Source organism: Lonchura striata, chromosome 10 (genome assembly GCF_046129695.1).
Source record: "Lonchura striata isolate bLonStr1 chromosome 10, bLonStr1.mat, whole genome shotgun sequence".
Lineage (NCBI taxonomy): Eukaryota > Metazoa > Chordata > Aves > Passeriformes > Estrildidae > Lonchura > Lonchura striata.
The window spans coordinates 7,145,603-7,165,087 of NC_134612.1; the positions used below are offsets into that span (position 1 = coordinate 7,145,603).

General features: G+C 39.7%; 1 protein-coding gene across 8 annotated transcripts in view; it reads left to right on the plus strand.

The window, feature by feature from the left end:
• Nucleotides 1-19,485, plus strand: part of GIGYF2 (GRB10 interacting GYF protein 2) — a 75,076-nt gene that overhangs the window by 45,596 nt on the left and 9,995 nt on the right. For 3 of the 8 annotated variants that reach the window (XM_077785622.1, XM_077785621.1, XM_077785627.1), the window contains 13 exons: nt 3,023-3,202; nt 7,959-8,176; nt 8,265-8,424; nt 8,502-8,702; nt 9,172-9,362; nt 10,092-10,251; nt 12,183-12,349; nt 12,746-12,834; nt 13,821-13,928; nt 14,483-14,580; nt 15,054-15,154; nt 15,939-16,100; nt 17,891-17,992. In XM_077785622.1, the coding sequence (XP_077641748.1) occupies nt 3,023-3,202; nt 7,959-8,176; nt 8,265-8,424; nt 8,502-8,702; nt 9,172-9,362; nt 10,092-10,251; nt 12,183-12,349; nt 12,746-12,834; nt 13,821-13,928; nt 14,483-14,580; nt 15,054-15,154; nt 15,939-16,100; nt 17,891-17,992 (1,937 nt within the window). The remainder of the gene's footprint in view (nt 1-3,022; nt 3,203-7,958; nt 8,177-8,264; nt 8,425-8,501; nt 8,703-9,171; nt 9,363-10,091; nt 10,252-12,182; nt 12,350-12,745; nt 12,835-13,820; nt 13,929-14,482; nt 14,581-15,053; nt 15,155-15,938; nt 16,101-17,890; nt 17,993-19,485) is intronic. The other 5 variants (XM_077785623.1, XM_077785624.1, XM_077785625.1 and 2 more) reach the window with 5 other exon arrangements.

Genomic DNA, 19,485 nt, shown 5'->3' on the forward strand with positions numbered 1-19,485 from the left:
TGTATTCAGTTTGTCAGAGTCTTTCTGTCACTTGGGTAACTTGATTTTTCTTGTCCTTAACCTGTGACTGGTTTGTGTTCGTAAAGAACCAGTTTCTTGGCTGGTCTGTCTAATCTTCAGGATCATCTAAAGCCAGACCTGTTTGGACACATACCTTGTTCCTTGATGCTTGCTGTGATGTCCTAGAAACTGAAGTAAACCAGAAATCTGAAGTATGTCATGAGGCACTGCATTTTTTCCTCTTAATTCCACTGAATGTGGCATCAGTATAGTCTTTGATGTGACACTGGAGTGTTTGGAAATGTTTTGGAACCACAGGTGATCCCATGCTCAGATAAATATAATACTGACCTGTTATGTTTGATTTTTTTCATTTCTACTTTGGTAATGCCAAATAATTTAAAATCAGAAGAGGGGCAGGATCCCACTTGAGTCTGATCTTGGCAAACAGCATTTGATGTTTTGTGACCTCTACAGAGATGTGTTTCAAACCCCATTTTCTGCAAATTCAGCATACAAAACCTGACTTTGATAGTTAAATTCTTGGGCACAAAATCTGCTGTCCTAAGGACTAGCAGAACCTGAGATGCCTTGATTTACCTATTGCATGAGTGGGGCTAAAACGTGGATATACAGTGGCAAAGCAGACTGCAATATATTCTTTAAATGACCTTTCCTCCTAAATGTTTTTGGAAAAGTGGAATGGGATCTGTGAGCTGAGAGCTTGTCTGTGTTAAAGAGCAGTCTTCAGAACAGACTGAAGTTACAATGGAAGGGAAGAACATCCCTTTTTTTCCTTTCTTGGTAGAGTCTAAAATCTCTTAAATTAATGTTATTGAATAAGTGTCAAGTAATAGATGTGAATCTTCATGAAAATAATAGATAAATCTGTAAAAATACTTCTTGTGTCTCAACATAGTGATTCGAATAACTTCCTTCTTTTGGTAACTGTTTTAGTAAGAAAAAGACTAATCTCTTGAGCTCTCTCCTGTGCACCTCTGTGTTTTACTTCCAGTTGACTTGGCTCTGTAGCTTTGTCTTTTGCTTTACTACTATGGGAAGCCCATCCAAGGAACAATGGTGAAAGGTTTCTGTGCACTTTTTGTTACTGTAGTCTGCATTATAGTTTTTCGACACCAAAATTTTTTGAAAAAAAAAATTCACAGACTTTGATTTTTCTCTCTGGCTTGTTCCTTTCCTGTCTTTTGTGTGAAGCACAGGAATACAGAATGTGGCTGACCTTCATCTGCAAAGATTTATCCACTCCAGATAAAAAGTTGCCAGCATCACATGTACCCAAATGAAGGGAATTGAGTGCCTCCAGCAATTTTGTTTGGAGTATTACCAGAGACTCCCCAAAATACACTGTCTGCAGATTGTTTTGTTTCTCAAAACCTTGCAAATACAGAAGTGATCTTCAGCCAGATGTCCCCTTCAGTGAAGTAAAGGTGGAACTGGGTTATACTTGGCTTCATGGCTGACATTGCCTGTTGGTTCTGCTGCTTGACTTATAAATTAGGTTCTGATACTGGACTTTAAATTAGCCAATGTGCTTTAGCTCTTCATATAGGAGCAGCATAAGAGAAAGATATAAAAAAATAGAGCTGTAGAAAGATAGAGGTTTTTTCCCTCCAGTGTTTTGAGATGGTGGAGAAGGGATGTCAGTTTTTCTCCAAGGTGCATGCAAAGTAGAGAGCCAGTGTGTGCTTCCTGTCTCCAGAGTGCAGTATCTCTAGCAGGAAGAATTTTCATGACCTAAACAGAGGTCTGATATGCCAGAATTTCAGATCTTTTTGTTTGTTCATCTTTTTCATTGACTGAAAAATCTGCCTGATGCTAAGAAAGTATCTCCTGTGGTGCCTAAATGAAATACTTAAAAATGACTCTACCCCAGGAGCCTTAGTACATGATCATACTTTCTTTTGTTTTTCCTGTCTAAGAAAGCAGGCATGCTAAACAGACTTCACTAAATTAGGACTCTTAAGAAGGAAGATTCAGTATACCTTTCTCTTGTACTTGAAAACTTTTCTTTTTATAGTTAACACCACAATTTCAGGTTAACATTGGGTAATGGTACCAGTGAAGAAATGGCATCACTGTGGTTCCTGTGGCAATTCTGGTGCTACACAGCTGAAGAAACTTATTTCGGTGATGGGCTGTTGTGTTAGGGCAAGTCAGCAGTGAAAACAGCATCTGTGTTAAACCTTGGCATACTGGTGTATGACTTGGAAATCTTGATGTATAATGTGGAGTCTTATAATAAAAATATTTATATCATCCTTTTCTGACAAGGTTGTTTTTCGTAAGTACTTGAGGATTTTATGTTTTGTTTTAGATATAACATAATGTACATTGGGAACTAAAATACTATCCTGTCTCCTAAACTTCTAGTAAACTTATCCTTCAGCTCACACATAATTGCTTCTAGCCTTTTATACACTGACCTTGGCTCTACAGAAGATGGATTCACAGCATCGTGTTAACATTGCTAAATTTTTCCTCATTTATTCCTCAATGCTACTTTAAATTTTCAGTGTTTCCTAATACTTAGGCTGCTGTATATTGGATTAAATAAATAGATTTCACCTTCTTTTTATTACAGAAATAGGAAGTGTATTTGGTTTATATAATGTTTACACTGTGCTCCCATTTAGCATAAGACACTTCATGATAAAGCAGTTTATTCTTTTTCTCTGCACACTTTTGACTTCTTCCTGTTACATTTCCCTACATCTCTTAAACTGCCTTTTCTCCTTCGCCTTTCCTATACATGTTCTAATTGCTTATATGCTTTGCTTCCTTCTGGATTTATTTTTTTTTAATCTTTCCATCCCAAGGTGCATAGGGACCTGGATTTCTTAAATCTCTCTCCGTTTCCTTCTTGAGTTTCTGTTCCTCTCCTAGGTTCCTATAATCACTTTGTGCATTTTTTGCCTCCAAGAGAGCAAGATTTCAACCCTTTTTGTATTTCTGTGTTTCTAAAGACAGGACACATGTTCACTGGTGTGTGTTTTCTTTGCAGTGAGACCAAACTTTGAGGAAGGTGGGACAGTGACCACTGGGAGGAAACACGAATTTATACGCTCCGAGAGCGAGAACTGGCGCATCTTCAGGGAGGAGCAGAATGGGGAAGATGAGGATGGAGGCTGGCGACTGGCTGGGTCACGGAGAGATGGGGAGAGGTGGCGTCCTCACAGTCCAGGTGAGAGCAGAGCTGGGCAAATGTACAGCTGTGGTTAGAGAGAGAGAGAGAAAAGGCCATGAGGAGAAGGAGGTGCCACGTTCAGGGAAAAATCAATTCATCTTGTGTTGGTCATTAAGTAATGTTCTGGTCACATGTGGCTCTTGGTCACAAGATGATTAGCATAAAATTGTGCCTTTCGTTTTCCTTTTAGCATCTTCAGTACCCTAACATGTCTAAGGGAACAATACTTTCCAGGTGTGCACTTGTCTGTATTGTGTTCCAGGTGTGTATGTGTACCTGGTAAAATAAGGGTATTTTTAATAGTACTGTTTCTTTGTGTCTGTGACAATCAGGGGGCTGAAATGACCCACATTAGACAGCATACCTAATGCTACAGAGTGACACTGACACTAAACCACTCTGGTCATTGACCTCTTTCTGGTTTCACAGATGTGTTTGCTATGCCAAGAAGCATCCTTGGAAAGTCTCAAAATATGTTGCTCAACACATTTTGTAGTTAGTTACAGGATATCTTGTCTCAATAAATTTCAGGCACCTGTTTGGTTTCACTCTCCCATTCCCAGGGCTGACAGGGCAAGTCTGTTAACTTGCTTTCCAGCATTGCATTGCTGAAATTGCAGGAGAAATACAAAGCAGAACTTGGTATTTCACTAGTAGAACTAAAACATATTATAGTTTTCTTCTTTCTTTTTGGAGAAAGATTAAGTCCCACCTGATGTGGGATCGTGGGTTTGGCTATCTTTTGGCTGCAGAAGGCTTCTGGAGTACCAGGAGAGTATTAGGCCCTAATCTACTATTACATCTTCATAGAATAATGAATTGTTACATTTGGAAAAGACCTTCAAGGTGTTTGAGCCCAACCATTGACCCAGCACTGCCAAGGCCACCACTAAACCATGTCCTTAAGTGCCACATCTACATGGCTTTTAAATCCCTCCAGGGATGGTGCCTCCACCACCTCCCTGGGCATATGTGCTAATGCTTGACAACCCTTTCAGTGAAGAAATTGCTCATAATGCCCATCTAAACCTTTTTGGTAGTTCTAGAGGGTGATAAGGTCCCCTTGCTTGAGCATCCTTTGCTCCATGCAAAAGCTTAATAGGAAGGCAAAGAAAGCGCAGGGCATTTTTGGAGCTGAGGTGGACAACTTCAATAAAAAAAAGTGCCGGTTGTTCTTACAATGGTTCTGTTGCCCTTTACAACATCCCAGACTTTCAGTATGGTTATTGTTGGGAGCAACCATCACCTCTGTTCTGAGCCTTCTTCACAGCTGTGTGTAACTCTGCTCTCAAACAGCTGTTCTTTTGTGCTAAAATTTAGCAATGAGCTCAAGGCTTGATTTGCCATCAGATGTTTTCTATTTAGAGCAAGGCTAAGAGGCAAATTTTGAAGAATATAATTTTCTTTTCCCCAGTGTTTGGTCACAGTTGTTGATCAGACACTGCTGCTTTGTTATCTAGTTGAGGCAACATCAAGCCAGCTGCCTTATGATGCAGCATGATACTCATGAGTGGAGTGTTCTGGCAGTACCAGCCTGCATGCTTTAGCTTAAAAGGAAGTGTAGACCTCAAGGTTGAGAAGTTCATTCAGGTCTTGAACTTTTTTTGGCTGTTCTGAGAAAGGTTTTGAAAATTCACCTCACTTCTGTAATAGAAAATAGTACTACTTATTTGAATTTTTAATGTAGTAGAAATGAACTAAACTTTGCTTATGAGTTAGTTTAACAGCTATCACTGATAGCCTGTTCAAAGACTTACATGAAGCTGCAAAAAAATTGCTAATTTTGAGATAGCCTGATCTGACAGCTGTATTGTTCTAATTCTAGCTTTCATCAGAGCTGTATTTGAATTCTCCTCTTAGTAGTAGCCACAGAAATATCAAAATGGTTTGAATCACATTTTTGCTTTAAACAATGAGTTTAACTCGAATTGGCATGGTTTAAATACTTCTTTGTACTTATTCTGGTGTTAAGTAATAGTATAGTCATATGTCCCACTAAAAATAGAGTGGTATCTTCAGAGCACTGTTGTAATTTGTTTAGTTGGTCCTTCCTGTGGCTTGTCTGTGTATTCCCCGCTAGGATCTTTACACTGGCTTTAATAACTGCTGGAAGATTGTGATCACAGATTCAGATTCACTGGCTGCTTCAGAGTTTTTTTTTCTTTTAATTTTTAACCATGCTTTAAAATTACAAATGTCTAAAAAACCCCTCTTTCTGTTATTCCAATTCTTGCAGTCATATAGTGATTGAACTTTAAATTTACTAGGCCAAGTCTGTTTTGTCAGGAACATATACAAACCAGTTTTGGTTTCAAAACTAGTGATGTTTATGGTTTTGGTTACCAAGTCAGTCTTAAGGAATAGGAATAAGTTTTTCTTGACTAGAATTTCTGATATGATTTCGTGTCTTTGCTTAAATAGCTCTTCAAATTGGTCTTTTTCGTGAGAAGCATTTGAGAGAGGCCTTAGGCTGTACTCTCATATAAAGATTTTTTATTTGCTGCTTTGTTTGAAAGGCTTTTCAAATTCATCTTGATTCACTACACTTTCAAAATCAGGTGCTGTGATTCAACTGGAGTTGAATTTTTGGGCATTGTTCCTTGTGTTTCTTAAATGTCATTAAGCAGCTAAAGTACGTTGGAGAACCTTGCTCCAAAATTGAGCAAAGTAAGAACTAGGTCTGTATGTAATGCCAAAATGTGTACTATTCTTTTGTTAAGTGTTCAGTTTAGCATTTACTGTTGTTTTAGTATGTATTGAAAATTTCACTGCTGAGTTAGAGAATAAAACTTTAAAGAGAGAAATAGCTATTAATAAGGCTAATGTGTTCTTGGATTTCCTGAAGCAGCCAGTAGTCCTATCTTTTACCTACAATATCACCATAAATTGCAAGGGATAAATTAAGCTTAAAATTGTCTCTATACTTGAAATATTGATTATGTAACTACTGCCTAGTTGATAGTATGGAGCTGAACTTAAAGCTCTGATTATGGTTTAATTGCTGGTTAAAAAACTTAAGAATTCAGGTTTATTTTTCCTCTTGGCTTGCTTTAAAAGGTTGGCAGCCTGATATTTCAGACCTGAATTATGGCCTATATTCTAACTGGGCTTTTACAAACACATTTTGTTACTAAGAAACAAGGGCATGAGTCTGCTACACCTGTGTCTTTTTGCCTCTCCACATAGCTCTGAAAATGTGGGGGCTGTAAAAGATGGTGTGACTAAATCTCTGCAAGCAGACCAAATGGTTCTTCATTTGAACGTTAATGATACCTGGGCTTAACAAAGTACTTAGAATTCACCTTCAAAAACCACATTTCTGGATCTCACTATGAAGAGCTGCACTAGTGGTATTGATATGTGAACTGTAGAAAAATAGAGGCTCCTTTCAATGCAGGCTACTTTCCCCTGCTGGGAGCCCTGCCATGGACATGGCTGCTTGTGATGAGGGGCTGTCTGTCCAGGGACTCAGTCAGAAATGCTGTTTGGTTGTCAACAGCCTTTCACACTTAAATCTCTTTCCTTAATAGCATTAAAAAGATTGCCTCAGAGCATTGATTTGATGGTTTAATGTTACTTTTTTTGTGAGGCATAACTAGAAGTGTAGGTTAAGTTATCAGGTGGAATTATTTGCAAATAAGCACATATGGAATAGTGAAAGCATTGTTAAAATCTAACATTTGGGTTTCCTTGCTAAAAATTAAGATTGAAGTTCATGAATGTTTGTGGAAGGAGTTTGTTTTATATTTCCTGTATTTGTGACACAAAGGTGGATTTTTTGGTGGCTAATATTAATGGTTAGAGTATTAAGGTCAGTGTGGAAACATTAATCAGTCATGAAGCAGGATCATGTTTCTCGCCTTTACTGTAGACATTTGGTACTGTGAGGCTGCACTAATTCTGGTGCACAGATTGTTGGAGCAAAAAAAAAAAAAAAATTTTACTTCTTTCCAGTTAAGAACAGCCACCATGAAAAGCTCTAAGATGCCTTCATTTTTCTTTGCACCTTTGTGATAAAGATAGTTTGTATTTCATGGAAAGCTGTGTACAGTCCTTTCACTCCCAATTTGTTTTCCTTAGCAGCCAGCTCTTTACAGCATAAATAACATTATTACACTCAGAGGATGTGAAGCTTGGCCGAGTGAAGGTGTCTTCTGAATATGAAGTTTATACATGAATTGGGAATGTTCTCCCATTTCTTATCTTTCCAAGTTTTGTTATTCCATGGCTTAAAAAAAAACCATTCAAGAGACTGACCAGTCCTTTCAAAGATATTTGAACAGTTGTCACTCCATTTTTCATGTATATGCACACCTGAGGGCAAGAAGCAAAACCATGGGTGTTTTTTGTTCAGGATGCAACTTCTGGAGGCAACTTCTGCAGAGCCCCTGAAGGAAAACACAAAATCTTACACATCTAAAGATGCCACAAAAGACTTAAATCAATGATGGCTGGTAAATTCAATTGGCAACTAGTGTTGCTTGTTTTATTTTGGTGCCTGATTTTGTAGCCAAGCTTTTTTAGCCTTATGCAGTTTTTAATGCTTATTCCACAGTTTATAATGTGAGGATACACAGTGGACAATATATGAAATGCTTATTGGCAGGATGCTCTTTTTCTTTGCCTTGAAGTTGCCTGTTCATAGGTGGGCTGTACCTTGCAGCAGCTTTCTGAATTGCTGTCAGTGTCCTTCCCCCCCACTGTGTGAGCACTGCCCCAGCACTGTGTGGTAAAGCTCCTTTCCCTGCCTTAGACGGCCCTCATTCCGCAGGCTGGCGGGAGCACATGGAGCGACGGCGGAGATTTGAGTTCGATTTCCGGGACCGAGACGACGAGCGGGGCTATCGCCGTGTGCGCTGCGGCAGCGGCAGCATGGACGACGACAGGGACAGTCTCCCTGAGTGGTGCTTGGATGATGCTGAGGAAGAAATGGGCACGTTTGACTCCTCTGGAGCATTCCACTCTTTAAAGGTGAAAAGCTGCTTTGGGCCCTTGGGTCACTTAGTGCAAATGTCCTTTGATGTCAAGTGGGTTATGGACGATTGCATTGACTTTGCAGAAAGTGCAGAAGGAGCCAATACCAGAGGAGCAGGAGATGGATTTCCGGCCTGTGGAGGAAGGGGAGGAAAGGTCTGATTCTGAAGGGAGCCACAATGAAGAAGCCAAAGATCATGAAAAGACCAAGAAAGAGGGGGAGAAAACAGAAAGAATTGTGGCAGGTAAGGAGGATGACTTCTGCAACTGTCAGTGTAGAATTTCTGTTAACTCAGTTACTTAGAACTGTGCCTTGTTACAGAAACGGTGGAAGAAGCAGCTCAAGCATCATCTCCAGTTGCCAGGTCAGACACCCCACCGAAATCCCAGCCTCCAGACCCGCTGCAGACAAACCTTTTTGAGAGGAAGGAAGAGTCTGTGCCAGAAAGAACAGAAAAAACAGAAGATAAAGAGAATCAAGTGGAGAATACACTGTCAGCCAAAATGTCCAACAGAGGGGAAGGTAATAAACCTGACAGATAAATTTAGTGAGTTTCCATTACTCACTGTGAATAATCCTAGCCCCTTAAAAGAGGCAGGGACTTGTGATGGAAAGCCAGAGTTCACCAACTGGTCTATAAATACAGGATTTCTTGGCTGTGCCATGCTTGCAGTGCACTTGTACTTCACACTGAAATGTGGTCCAGAGAAACATGAGCTAGTTGTGGATGTGCCTTACTATGGTACAGCAGAATGGCCTGGCCAGGAAATGGGATATGCTCAAATGTGCCAAGTTTTGCACTGATATAATGAAACTGTTTCCTCAAAGTTAGACTGGGTACCTGTGCTGTAAGCAGTACATTCAGGAAAATCTGAAAATACTTTTGCTTTGGTGATAAATTTGAGCTGTTGAATATTCTCTGCGTTAAGTTCTTAAAAGTAATTGTCATTTATGTTAAAAATAATGAACTAACTTAAACATTTTTCTTTAGATTTGGCTTCTCTTGCTCAACCTTTGCCACAGATTTCTGCAGACACAGCTGCTTCTGCTCATCTTTCTCCTCCGATTTCCAATTCAAATCCTGCTCTGCGGCCAGTTCAAACACCTGTCACAGCTGCTCCAGGCATGGGCAACATTCCCACTGATCCAGATGATGAAGAGGGCCTCAAACACCTAGAGCAGGTAAAATTTTTCCAATTCCTTTGTTGTTGACAATCATGAGACTGGAGGAATGTGGAATGCAGAAAATATTTGAAGCCCATAAAATCAGAAATGCAGCTAAAATTTTACACTCCACAATTTATACTGAAAGCTGCTTCCCTCTGGTTGGTTTATTTTGTTTGGTTTTTTTTTTTTTTTTTTTTTTTTTGCAAATAATTAAAGCTGTTGTATTTTTGTGTGCTGTACCTTGAGTTAAAGAGCTAGAGACCATAGTGCTTGTGACCCGTCAAGTAGCATTATGATTTGCCTTGAGAAATTACGTATGTCTGTTAAAACCCCCAAACAAACCATCAAACAAACAAAAACCCAACCAAAAATCCTGTAAGTGAATCACAACACTGTGTTGATGAAACTGTAGTGACTGCTGAGATGTAGAGCCTTCCTTGTGCTCATGCTCCCATGCCTGTTTTATTTTTCACTGTGGCACTGCATGGGACCTCCTTGGCAAGTTGCTCTAAAGCTTTATGTAAGCAGGTGAACTGTGCTTGTTCAGGATTCTGCCTGACAAGTGTGGTAGACAGAGCTCCAGGTTTGTGTAGCAGTCACTCCTGTCCTGCGGCTGCCTGTCATTCCTGGTACACTCTGGAGCACTGGGAAACACAAGGTAGTTGTGTTCAGTACACTGATTTCTAAATCTGTAAGCCCCCATCTAACTCTTGTATTTCTTGCTGGTTTTGATGTCTCTTCCAGCAAGCAGAAAAAATGGTGGCATATCTGCAGGACAGTGCCCTTGATGATGAAAGACTAGCAGCAAAAATCCAAGAGCACAGAGCAAAGGGTTCCTCTATGCCCCTGTTTCATGAAGCCATGCAGAAGTGGTACTACAAAGATCCACAAGGAGAAATTCAGGGTAGGTCTGTGCCATTTACACTTCCTCTTTTGTTTCACAGAATTGTTAAAGAGTTCTTCACAGAATTACCACCAACAGATGCTGGTGCTTCTTTTTACAGAAGTGGCACAGGGAATTTACCATTCTAGAACTAGGTTTTGAAAATACCTTCAACCCATCACTGCCCCCATGAGCTTAGCAGGCCAAACGTCCAGAACTGTGCTTTATCATGGCTGAGGTTTGCCATCACTTCATATTCCTGTAAATTAGGTTCGACTGAAACCTGTTTCACATACCATTAGTTACTCAGATTTCCAAATCACAGTGTAAATAAAGAAGGAATGTGACCACTCAAGTAGTTGTTGTAAAGAATCCACAAGAAACCTTGAAATCAGTTTTCTAGGCTCATCCTGAAGACATGGAATAGTCAGGTAGGGTGGTTGGTTTAGAATCGAGGGCAAAGAGGAATCAAATTTTCACCAGCCAGTGCTTGTGCAGAATCTTAATTTAAATTGCACTTACAGTCACTGCTTTGTTACTTCATATAATAGATAGGAACTGCTCCCTGCTTTCAATTTTTGGTTAAGAATTTTTTTGTAAATAAAATTTGAAGCAGGCCTTTCATATTTGCAATTTTGCATTGCAGGCCATTTGCATCTTTGCTTTCAGAAGGTACTTTTCCTTTGGAGGTCCCAGGGCTCGGTTTAGCAGCTGCTTGTCTGCTTCCCAAAAGTGCAGTTAAACAGTGAATTCCTTCCTTGCTGTACTTCACACTGTGTAGTGTAAATGACTTCTCAGCTGTGAACTCCAGATAGGATTGGTGGGGGTGGTGTTTGTGGGATCTATGTCAATCTCTTGTCTGCAGGTATTGCATGTCTTTAGATTTTTTTTTTTAATTTGTTTGTTTAAATAATGTTAACCATAAAGTGCTTTTATTTGCTTATTGTATGTCAGTCACTGCTCGGTGTTTATTGGTGGGTGACAATCTAAATATTTCTGTTGCTGGATTAAGTACTTCAGTGTGACATCAAGAAGTAAACACTTCCATATAATTTTTTTTCTTGGGATAGCCTCTTGTGGCTTCATATTCTGTAGGAGGAATTGCCTTCTAGAGATACTCCTTACAGAGAAGGCAAGCATGTTCCTACTTTTCAGATGATATTTTGCAAAACTTACTTATGTGGTTCTTACTTGGTTAGATAATAATTTTATACTGATATTCTATGTATTTGAATATATATTTCTATGTATTTGAATATGTAAAATTAGTATAGGAACCCTCTTTTGAAAGGAATGACTGAAATCTTTCTTAGATGAAGAGACAGAAAAGTGTAGATTTCTACAAAAGAAAGAAACTGGATCCTCATTATCTTAAAAAATGTAGTTGTTCATTATAGGTGAATCTGTTTATCTGCTGAGTTCCAGAAGCAAAACTTGTGTAAAATGTGAGGATTCCTCTGGTTTTGAAGGCAAGAGTTGAAGCAGGCTAAGATTGTTTAATTATCTGTACATTGCAGTCAGGAAAGCAGCACTTGTGGTTTGAGCAGTGTCAGGCAGCAGGTACTGCTGAGCTCCAGAGTAGAAGCTGCAGCTGCTGTGAGCCTGAAGCAGTAAGAGCTGCTGGAGGACAGCAGGGGGATTAACTGGCCCAAGCCCCACACTGTGGTGGCTGCTTGGCTTGCACCCAGAGCTGACCCGTTTCCTTTCAAGGCAGGATGAAAGCCATCATGGATTTTTCCTGAGGCTGCAGGCCAGTGCTGTAGCCACTGTGCAGGTGTGCATGGACACTCCGGCCTTGGATGAGCAGTGTCCCCACAAGCGGGTGAGGCAGACAGGAATGCCTGGCCTGGTGCCAGGCATTGTGTCACCATAGGCAGCTCCTTGTTTCCAACATGCTGAACCTGCCCTTGCTTCCCCTTCCCCACAACGTGTGTTGGTCAATGTGATTTCAGGTCCGTTCAGTAATCAGGAGATGGCAGAGTGGTTTCAGGCTGGATACTTCACGATGTCCCTGTTGGTGAAGAGAGCCTGTGATGAGACTTTCCAGCCACTTGGAGACATCATGAAAATGTGGGGCAGGGTTCCCTTCACTCCAGGCCCAGCACCACTTCCGCATCTGGTAATTACGTGACAGTTACAGTATTGAAATAGTCCTCTAACAAGTGGAATTGAATTATTTAGGTGTCATCTACTCTGTCTTGGAATTGCAGGTGTTCCAAGCACCAAAGTTGAACTTGGTGTTAGATTACTTTTGCAGGAGTAGAAAAGACATGTAATTTAAAAATGCTTGATGTGGCTGGGAGGCTGGGAACTGTGATATGTAAAGGTGCTGTGTATTTCACAGGCTTTGTAAATCTTGATCTCGGTATAGGTATTTTTCTATTTTCTTTTTTTTTTTTCTGGTCAAAATACAACTTCTACATTGCTTGCATTTGCTACATACTACTACATACATACATACTACTACTCTTAGTATGTATGTTATTGATAAAAAATGTTTTATCCCTAAACACAGGGCGAGCTGGACCAAGAGCGACTGACTAGACAACAGGAGTTGGCTCTAATCCAAATGCAGCACCTTCAGTATCAGCATCTTTTAATACAGTAAGACTTCCTGTCCCAGAGAACTTCCAGTGGCTTTGTTCGGGTCCGCATTTTTAATCATCTAAGTTCAGCTGCTTCTTGTTGTTTCCTTGGGCAGTGGGGCTGGGAGTGCTTTACAACAGCAATAGCTGCTTCCATAAACACTGGAGATCTTGGCAGTGTACAAGATTAGGGCAGTGTGTCTGCCCCAGGCTCGCTTTTCAGATTCCAGTGTCACACATTGTTAGTTCGGTGAGGCTTGCTTTATAGGTAGCTGTTATGGTCAGTCTGAATCCCAGGTGTTGTAGTAATGACCTTCAGATGTTTTGATGTCAGGAGAAGGCTACACATCTTTGGATCTGGAGATGGAGAAGGTGGAACTTACCTTTGGTCTGCTTGCTCAGTTCTTTGAAGATCAGTGGAAGGTCCTGCTGGGCAAAGCAGTTTGAAATCCATTTTGCTGAAGCTGTCATTTTCCAGTTATGGCCAACTCCTGGCAGCTATTTCTGCAGCAGCTTAAGGGAAAGAAAGCAGTCAGGCTCCTTTTTCAGGGGATCCTGAAAGCATGTGTCATGACTATAGTTTTTTCAATACTGATTGGCAGCTCATGATTGAATGAGGCAAAAGCCTGCTCCTGTGCTAGGCAATACCTTGACATACTGGGGAAGGGACTGATTGCAAGTGGGCAGTGATCAAAGCTATATTAATTTGAGCTAAAATTATGGAATTTAGACAAAAAGGGAAGTGGTGTTGCACAGCTTACAAGAAAAACATGGGGCAATAATAGCCAGGTGACATAACTGAAGGTGAGGAGAAGTCTGGTTCTGCTCATGTGAGCCAACTGGCTATATTCTTGTATTTTGATTCTTGTCAAGCTCTTGTTCTGTGGTTTCCTCTAGTATTTAGCATGTATGTTATATGTCAGTGGGTATTAGTCCCAGAGCATGAATCTGTCTGCAACTTGGGTGTAAGCAAACAAATACCATTTATCTGCTTCTCTTTTGAAGACAACAGTATGCACAGATGCTGGCCCAGCAGCAGAAGGCAGCCCTCTCATCCCAGCAGCAGCAGCAGCTTGCTATTCTCCTTCAACAGTTCCAGGCCCTGAAGATGAGGTGAGCTAGCTCAGGCTTGAACTGAATTCTGTTCTCCCTGTGCTCTAGTTTATATGTAACAATAACTACATTTTGTCAGCTTTCTGTTCTAATTATTTTTTCTCATATTTTAGGATTATGTGTGTTAAAGATAGTAATGAGAATATAAGTATGTTTCAGAATAATAGGAAACAGTTTCAGGATATGGAGTACTTGTTTATATAAACCTTTGTTTCAGAGAGTGTTTATGGAAATGAGGAGTTTGAATTGTACCTGTCTGACAGGTATGTTGTGCTGATCACCAAAGGGCTTTGCCAGTTCTGCGGTACTGGATGCTTGTTCCTCAAACTGGCCTCTAAGCAACAAATGCAAAACTATAGCTTAGCCCTTGACTTAGCAGCAGGGGTGAGCTCTGCAAGAACTCTGCAAGCAACTACTGTTGTCCACATCATATTTTTGTTTTAAATAGAGGTGTGGAAGGAAAGCAGTATGTTACAAGTTACTGAATCTCATGCGTGTTCAGAGCACTCCTCTCCCTGGAAGTGGCGTGTTGACTCTTCCTGTTGGTATTACAGAATATCTGAACAGAACATGATGCCACCTGTTACAAGGTCTGTGTCAGTGCCGGACACTGGCTCAATATGGGAACTTCAGTCAGCTTCACAGCCTACAGGTAAGGTGCTTAGCCTGGATCTGATCTCCTGGGAAAAGTCCATGCGTTAAGAATCGGCATCTTTGAGATGATCCCTCCCTTTTTGACACAAAGGGAAATTATCTCTGCATCATGATGTTTAACTGTATCAGCCTGCTTTGCCATACAGTAGAAGTTCAGTTTGAGAGCAGTGAAGAATATGGTAACTTTTCCAGTGGTTATGGAAGTCTAGATCTGAAGGGATTGTTCTATTTAAGGCTATTCTGTTCTGATGGGAGGAGCTGGAATAGCTGGTGCTTCTGTGGAATTTCATAGGAAACCCAGCCTTGTTCTCCAGGAAGATTAGGTGGCCCTCTACTGACTAAAGCAAAAGTGTTAACATGATTTTAGTTCCTAAAACATAGTAACAGCATACACAAGATTCTCCCCTTTCAGTTATGTTTTGTTCACATGCTTATTTTTGCTTGTCAATGTTTGTTTTCTTCACTGTCTAGTCTGGGAAGGAAGCAGTGTCTGGGATCTGCCCATTGATACTGCAGCTCAGGGACCAGCTCTAGAACAACTTCAGCAGCTCGAGAAGGCCAAGGCTGCAAAGGTCAGAAACTGTTTCGTATTTTAAGAAGTTGGGATTGCTTTTCTGCAATGTAATTGTGGTTCTTGAGTCAAGGGAAGACTGAGCTCTTCAGTGGATGATTTTTGGCTAGATTTTCATGGAAAACACCATAAAGAGAATGAGGGTTATAAAAACAAGTTATGAAATCTTTGTGGACAGCTGTTTGGAAACTGTTGCTGTGGAGGTACTACTGACCTCTGAAATAGTGGCTGTGTTCTCCATTTGTGATTCAAACCTCTTCAGTAGCCACCTTTGTTTTAAACTGAGATCATCATGAGCTGTCAGGTCAAACCCTGAGTTGAGACCAGGTAGTTGTACTCTTAATCCTTGTGATTTTCACCCAAACTGGTTTGGGGAATCATAAGAGTCCTATTTAGTAGGCTTATTCTACAAGTACTCTGGTATTAAATTATTTTTGTGCGTTTGAACCTATATGACTCTGTACGCTTCGTGAAAATTACTATTTTATGATGACTGCAAAACAACTCGCTACTCACTTCCAAAGTCAGAGGGTATTTTGAGGAGCTGATGTAGAAATACTGACTGGAAAACTGGTGTTTGTTACAAACAGAAATTGTCCAAAATTCTTCTGGACTGTTTCAGGAATCTGACCTCAGTAGGCAGCCAGCTGATAGGTAAAATTGCAATTAAGGGAGAGTATCTGTCAGAGGCTTCATCTGTTAAGCTGTTACTAAGCAGAGATGCCCTAAGAAATGGTGTAGGAATACGTTACCTGCATCTGAGTATAGTTTTATGTGAATTGTAGCTAGAGCAAGAGAGGAGAGAAGTGGAAATGAGGGCCAAACGAGAGGAAGAGGAGAGGAAAAGGCAGGAGGAGCTTCGGAGGCAACAAGAAGAGCTACTTAGGAGGCAGCAGGAAGATGAGAGGAAACGACGGGAAGAAGAAGAACTGGCCCGCAGGAAGCAAGTGAGTTTACCCAATGTAGTTAATCTCTAATAAATTATAATAATTTATAAAACTCACTTTAAGAATCCTGTGGGGTCTAAGTAATCTTTGGTAGGTGTGTATGAAGACAGCTTTAATATTTTTCATGTGAGTATATTAAATTATGATTCTTCCATTCTTGATTTTTTTAAGAGCCCAAACATCAATCTGAGAAATGGGCTTTGGTTCACTTTAAGATAGGTTTCCGTTTGTGAGAGCAGTGCCTTTATTCCACATGGAATATTCCCTCTCAACTTCTTAGTGTTAGACTTTAGTTAGTTGCCCAGTTACTGCATGTTTTGATCTTTATTTCCCATTTATGCAGTCAAGTGTTTTATGAAGATATGTTCTGGAGTAGATGGAGCTTGAGCAATTGTTTCAAATGAGTAAGAGGTAGAGGGCTATAGTGGACAAAAAGTGATGTGATGTTGAACTTATTTTTCCCTGTTGTTTTTTTTTTTTTTAACTTAGTAAATTATTTTTTTGAATAAATTATTATCTGGGTAATAGAATCTGTCACCTTTTTTTACTTGAGTTGATACTTGAGAAAAGAAGGAATGTAGTTTGATCAAGCATATTTCTTGAAAAGAAAAGAAGTATATTCAGTGTTGCAGTAGGAGAATTAATGTAGGAATTGTAGTACATTCTTAATCATCCAAGAATACACAATGGAGACATTGCTAGTTTGGCATTTCTAGCATTTACTTCTGAATTCTGTATGGAAGAAAATGTAGTTATTCCTTAAGTGTTACGGGAGGGAAAGACAGTGAAAGTTTTCATTCTGCATGTGAAGGATAAGGGCAAGCACAAGACTGAGCTTATTCACTAAGAAGTAAGTCAGTAAATGTCCTGAGAAGTACCACATGAATAATAGGCAAAAGTACTAAATAATTTTGTCCTTTATAGGATTTCTTAGGAGCTTAGGTAGCTGTAAAGTGTGTTCCTGCTTCAAGGATCAGACACTTCTGAGGAAACCTCTAGAATCTCTAGTTTTGTTAGGAAGTTCATTGTAGATCTCTGTTCACTCAGGGTTTGGTTTTTTTCACAGAAGATCTATTTTAATTGGTACAGTATAATATGTAGATGATTTCATGGTATCTTTTGGAATCAAGTATGCAAATAAATGGCTCCTTGCTTTAGTGTATCTGCTTAGTGTGCAGGAAGTCATTATGCTGTACAGAAAAGCATCCTCCACTTGAGGTCAAACTAACATTGAAGCAATAATATATTCAAAAGTTTAACTTTTTAGATCTGGTTCAATAACAAGAACGTATTTTTCAGCTGGTAACTCAATTTGTGTCATCTGTGCTAGCTGCAAGTAGACTTGGGTTGTTTCTTTTCACTAACAGTTTTGCCTCTGTGTGTAACAATGTCTGTTAAATTCCAAAGTTTTGTTGTCCACTTTGGATTTGTACAGTAAACAGTCTGCCTCTCCCGTTCTGAGACGCCATGGGAAATAACTATTTACACGAAGGAAGCAGAACGGGGTTGAAAAGCAGTAACAGCAAGTATCTTAGTTCATTACCAATGCAATAATTGCCACAATGCTTAATTTTGAGCAGTAATGTCTTGAAAAGGTAACAAAGAGTTTAAGCTCTTCTCTGGAAAGAGAAAATAACGTTGTATTCTGTATTAAAAAAAAAGAAACTGGTCATTATTTGAATCTGACTTCTGTACTGAAAGGCATTATAGAATCAGGGATGAACTGATTTATTAGCATGGATTTATGCAGAGGAGATGATGCTTAACAAATTTGATTAACTTCTTTTGAGGAGATGACAGTGAGAGCTGAGAGGGGTGAAGCAGTAGACTTAATCTGCCTGGACTTCAGGAAGGCTTTTGATGTAATACTGCATAAAAGACTAGTATATAAGGTTAGTAAATATGCTGTTGATGGTGAATTCTAAATTTAAAAAAAAAATACTAATAGAAATTCAATTCTGTAGGATGAAATGTCATACCAAATGTTGAATTCAGTTCTGTTCACAGTATTCATCAATTACTTTGCACTGTAGAATTGAAAACAGTAATGCCCAGCTTGTGTAGCTCCTGTATTTAATTTTTGTCTCTGGTCTTGTATATTCTATTTTGTAATAATTGATTGCTTTCAGGAACAAAATTTGAGGTTTAATAACCAGCTAATAATTGTTTTCTCTGAATTATTTCTTTAGTTCTCAATTTAAAATACCTGTTTCAAAGAGGAGAATAAAAAGATTTGTGAGCCCTGGTAACATAGACAGGTGGAATTGCAGTTGTCACCAACTGCAAAAAATTGTCTGTTTTATTTAAAAATCCAGAGTCTATTGAACTGGGGATTGCTGCTTAAGGATTTTTTTGTAATACAACAGATATTTTAAAAGATGTGAAATAAGCTGTCTGTACAGCAAGATGTGTATGTTTGAAAACAATTACTAAGATGCTAAAGAACACTGGGAATGTCTTGTAGCAGGAATCTACAAACATGGGACCATTAAGAACCAAAGGATTGATTATTTCCCATACCAGTCAGTGGCTGGAGAAAGCTGGAGAGCTTTGAACAGTTTTGGTCAAACAAAAACATTAAATAATAAGATACAGAAGTAAATATTAAGAGTCAGAAAAAAGGCTGTATTTCCCAGCTTTTCATATCTTACAGTTTGGGGTTTTTTTGTGTCAGTAAAACAGTGTTCATCTTTAGTTCTGTAGGGGAGAGAAGTCTTTTACTCATGTCATTCAACAGTGTCTCTCCCGGCATGCCTGAGCAATAAGGAGATCTGTACAGCTTTTTTAATGGCAATTCTAGCCTTGTTTCCCAAGGGGGAGGTAGGGCAGAGATGTCACTAAAGTGTTGTCCCACAGGAGGACTTTGTGACTTTGCTCATCTCTCCTGGGTACTACGTGCTGTGTCAGTGAGAACCCCCAGACTGGCTGGCACTGAGGCCTGAGCTAAGATCATGCTCTGTGGTCTCCAGGCAAACAAAAAAGACTGACACCTTCAGCCTACTCAGCAGCCTTTTCAATAAAAGATACAGCAAGCAGAAATTTTTCAGCACTTGTACTGGGGACACTTGATTACTGTGACTTGACTGCATGTGTCCAATTAATACAGTTAAAGGCCCAAATTTCAAAAATGGTTCAGGTGGTATGTGTTGCACTTGAAGCTGATTAGATTAATGAGAAAATTAATCACAGGCTATTGTTCTATGTCCAGCTAATGGAAAAACCCACTTACTGAACTTAGATCGAGCACCAAACCACTTAAGTGATATTCAGGAATATGAATGAATTGTTGGCTTGCAGCCAGCAGTTGTTCAGTGCCATGAGATTACTTAAAAAAGATCTTCTGTCTACTGACAGTTTGTTGCAGGCTTCTGAAATTCTTTGTCAG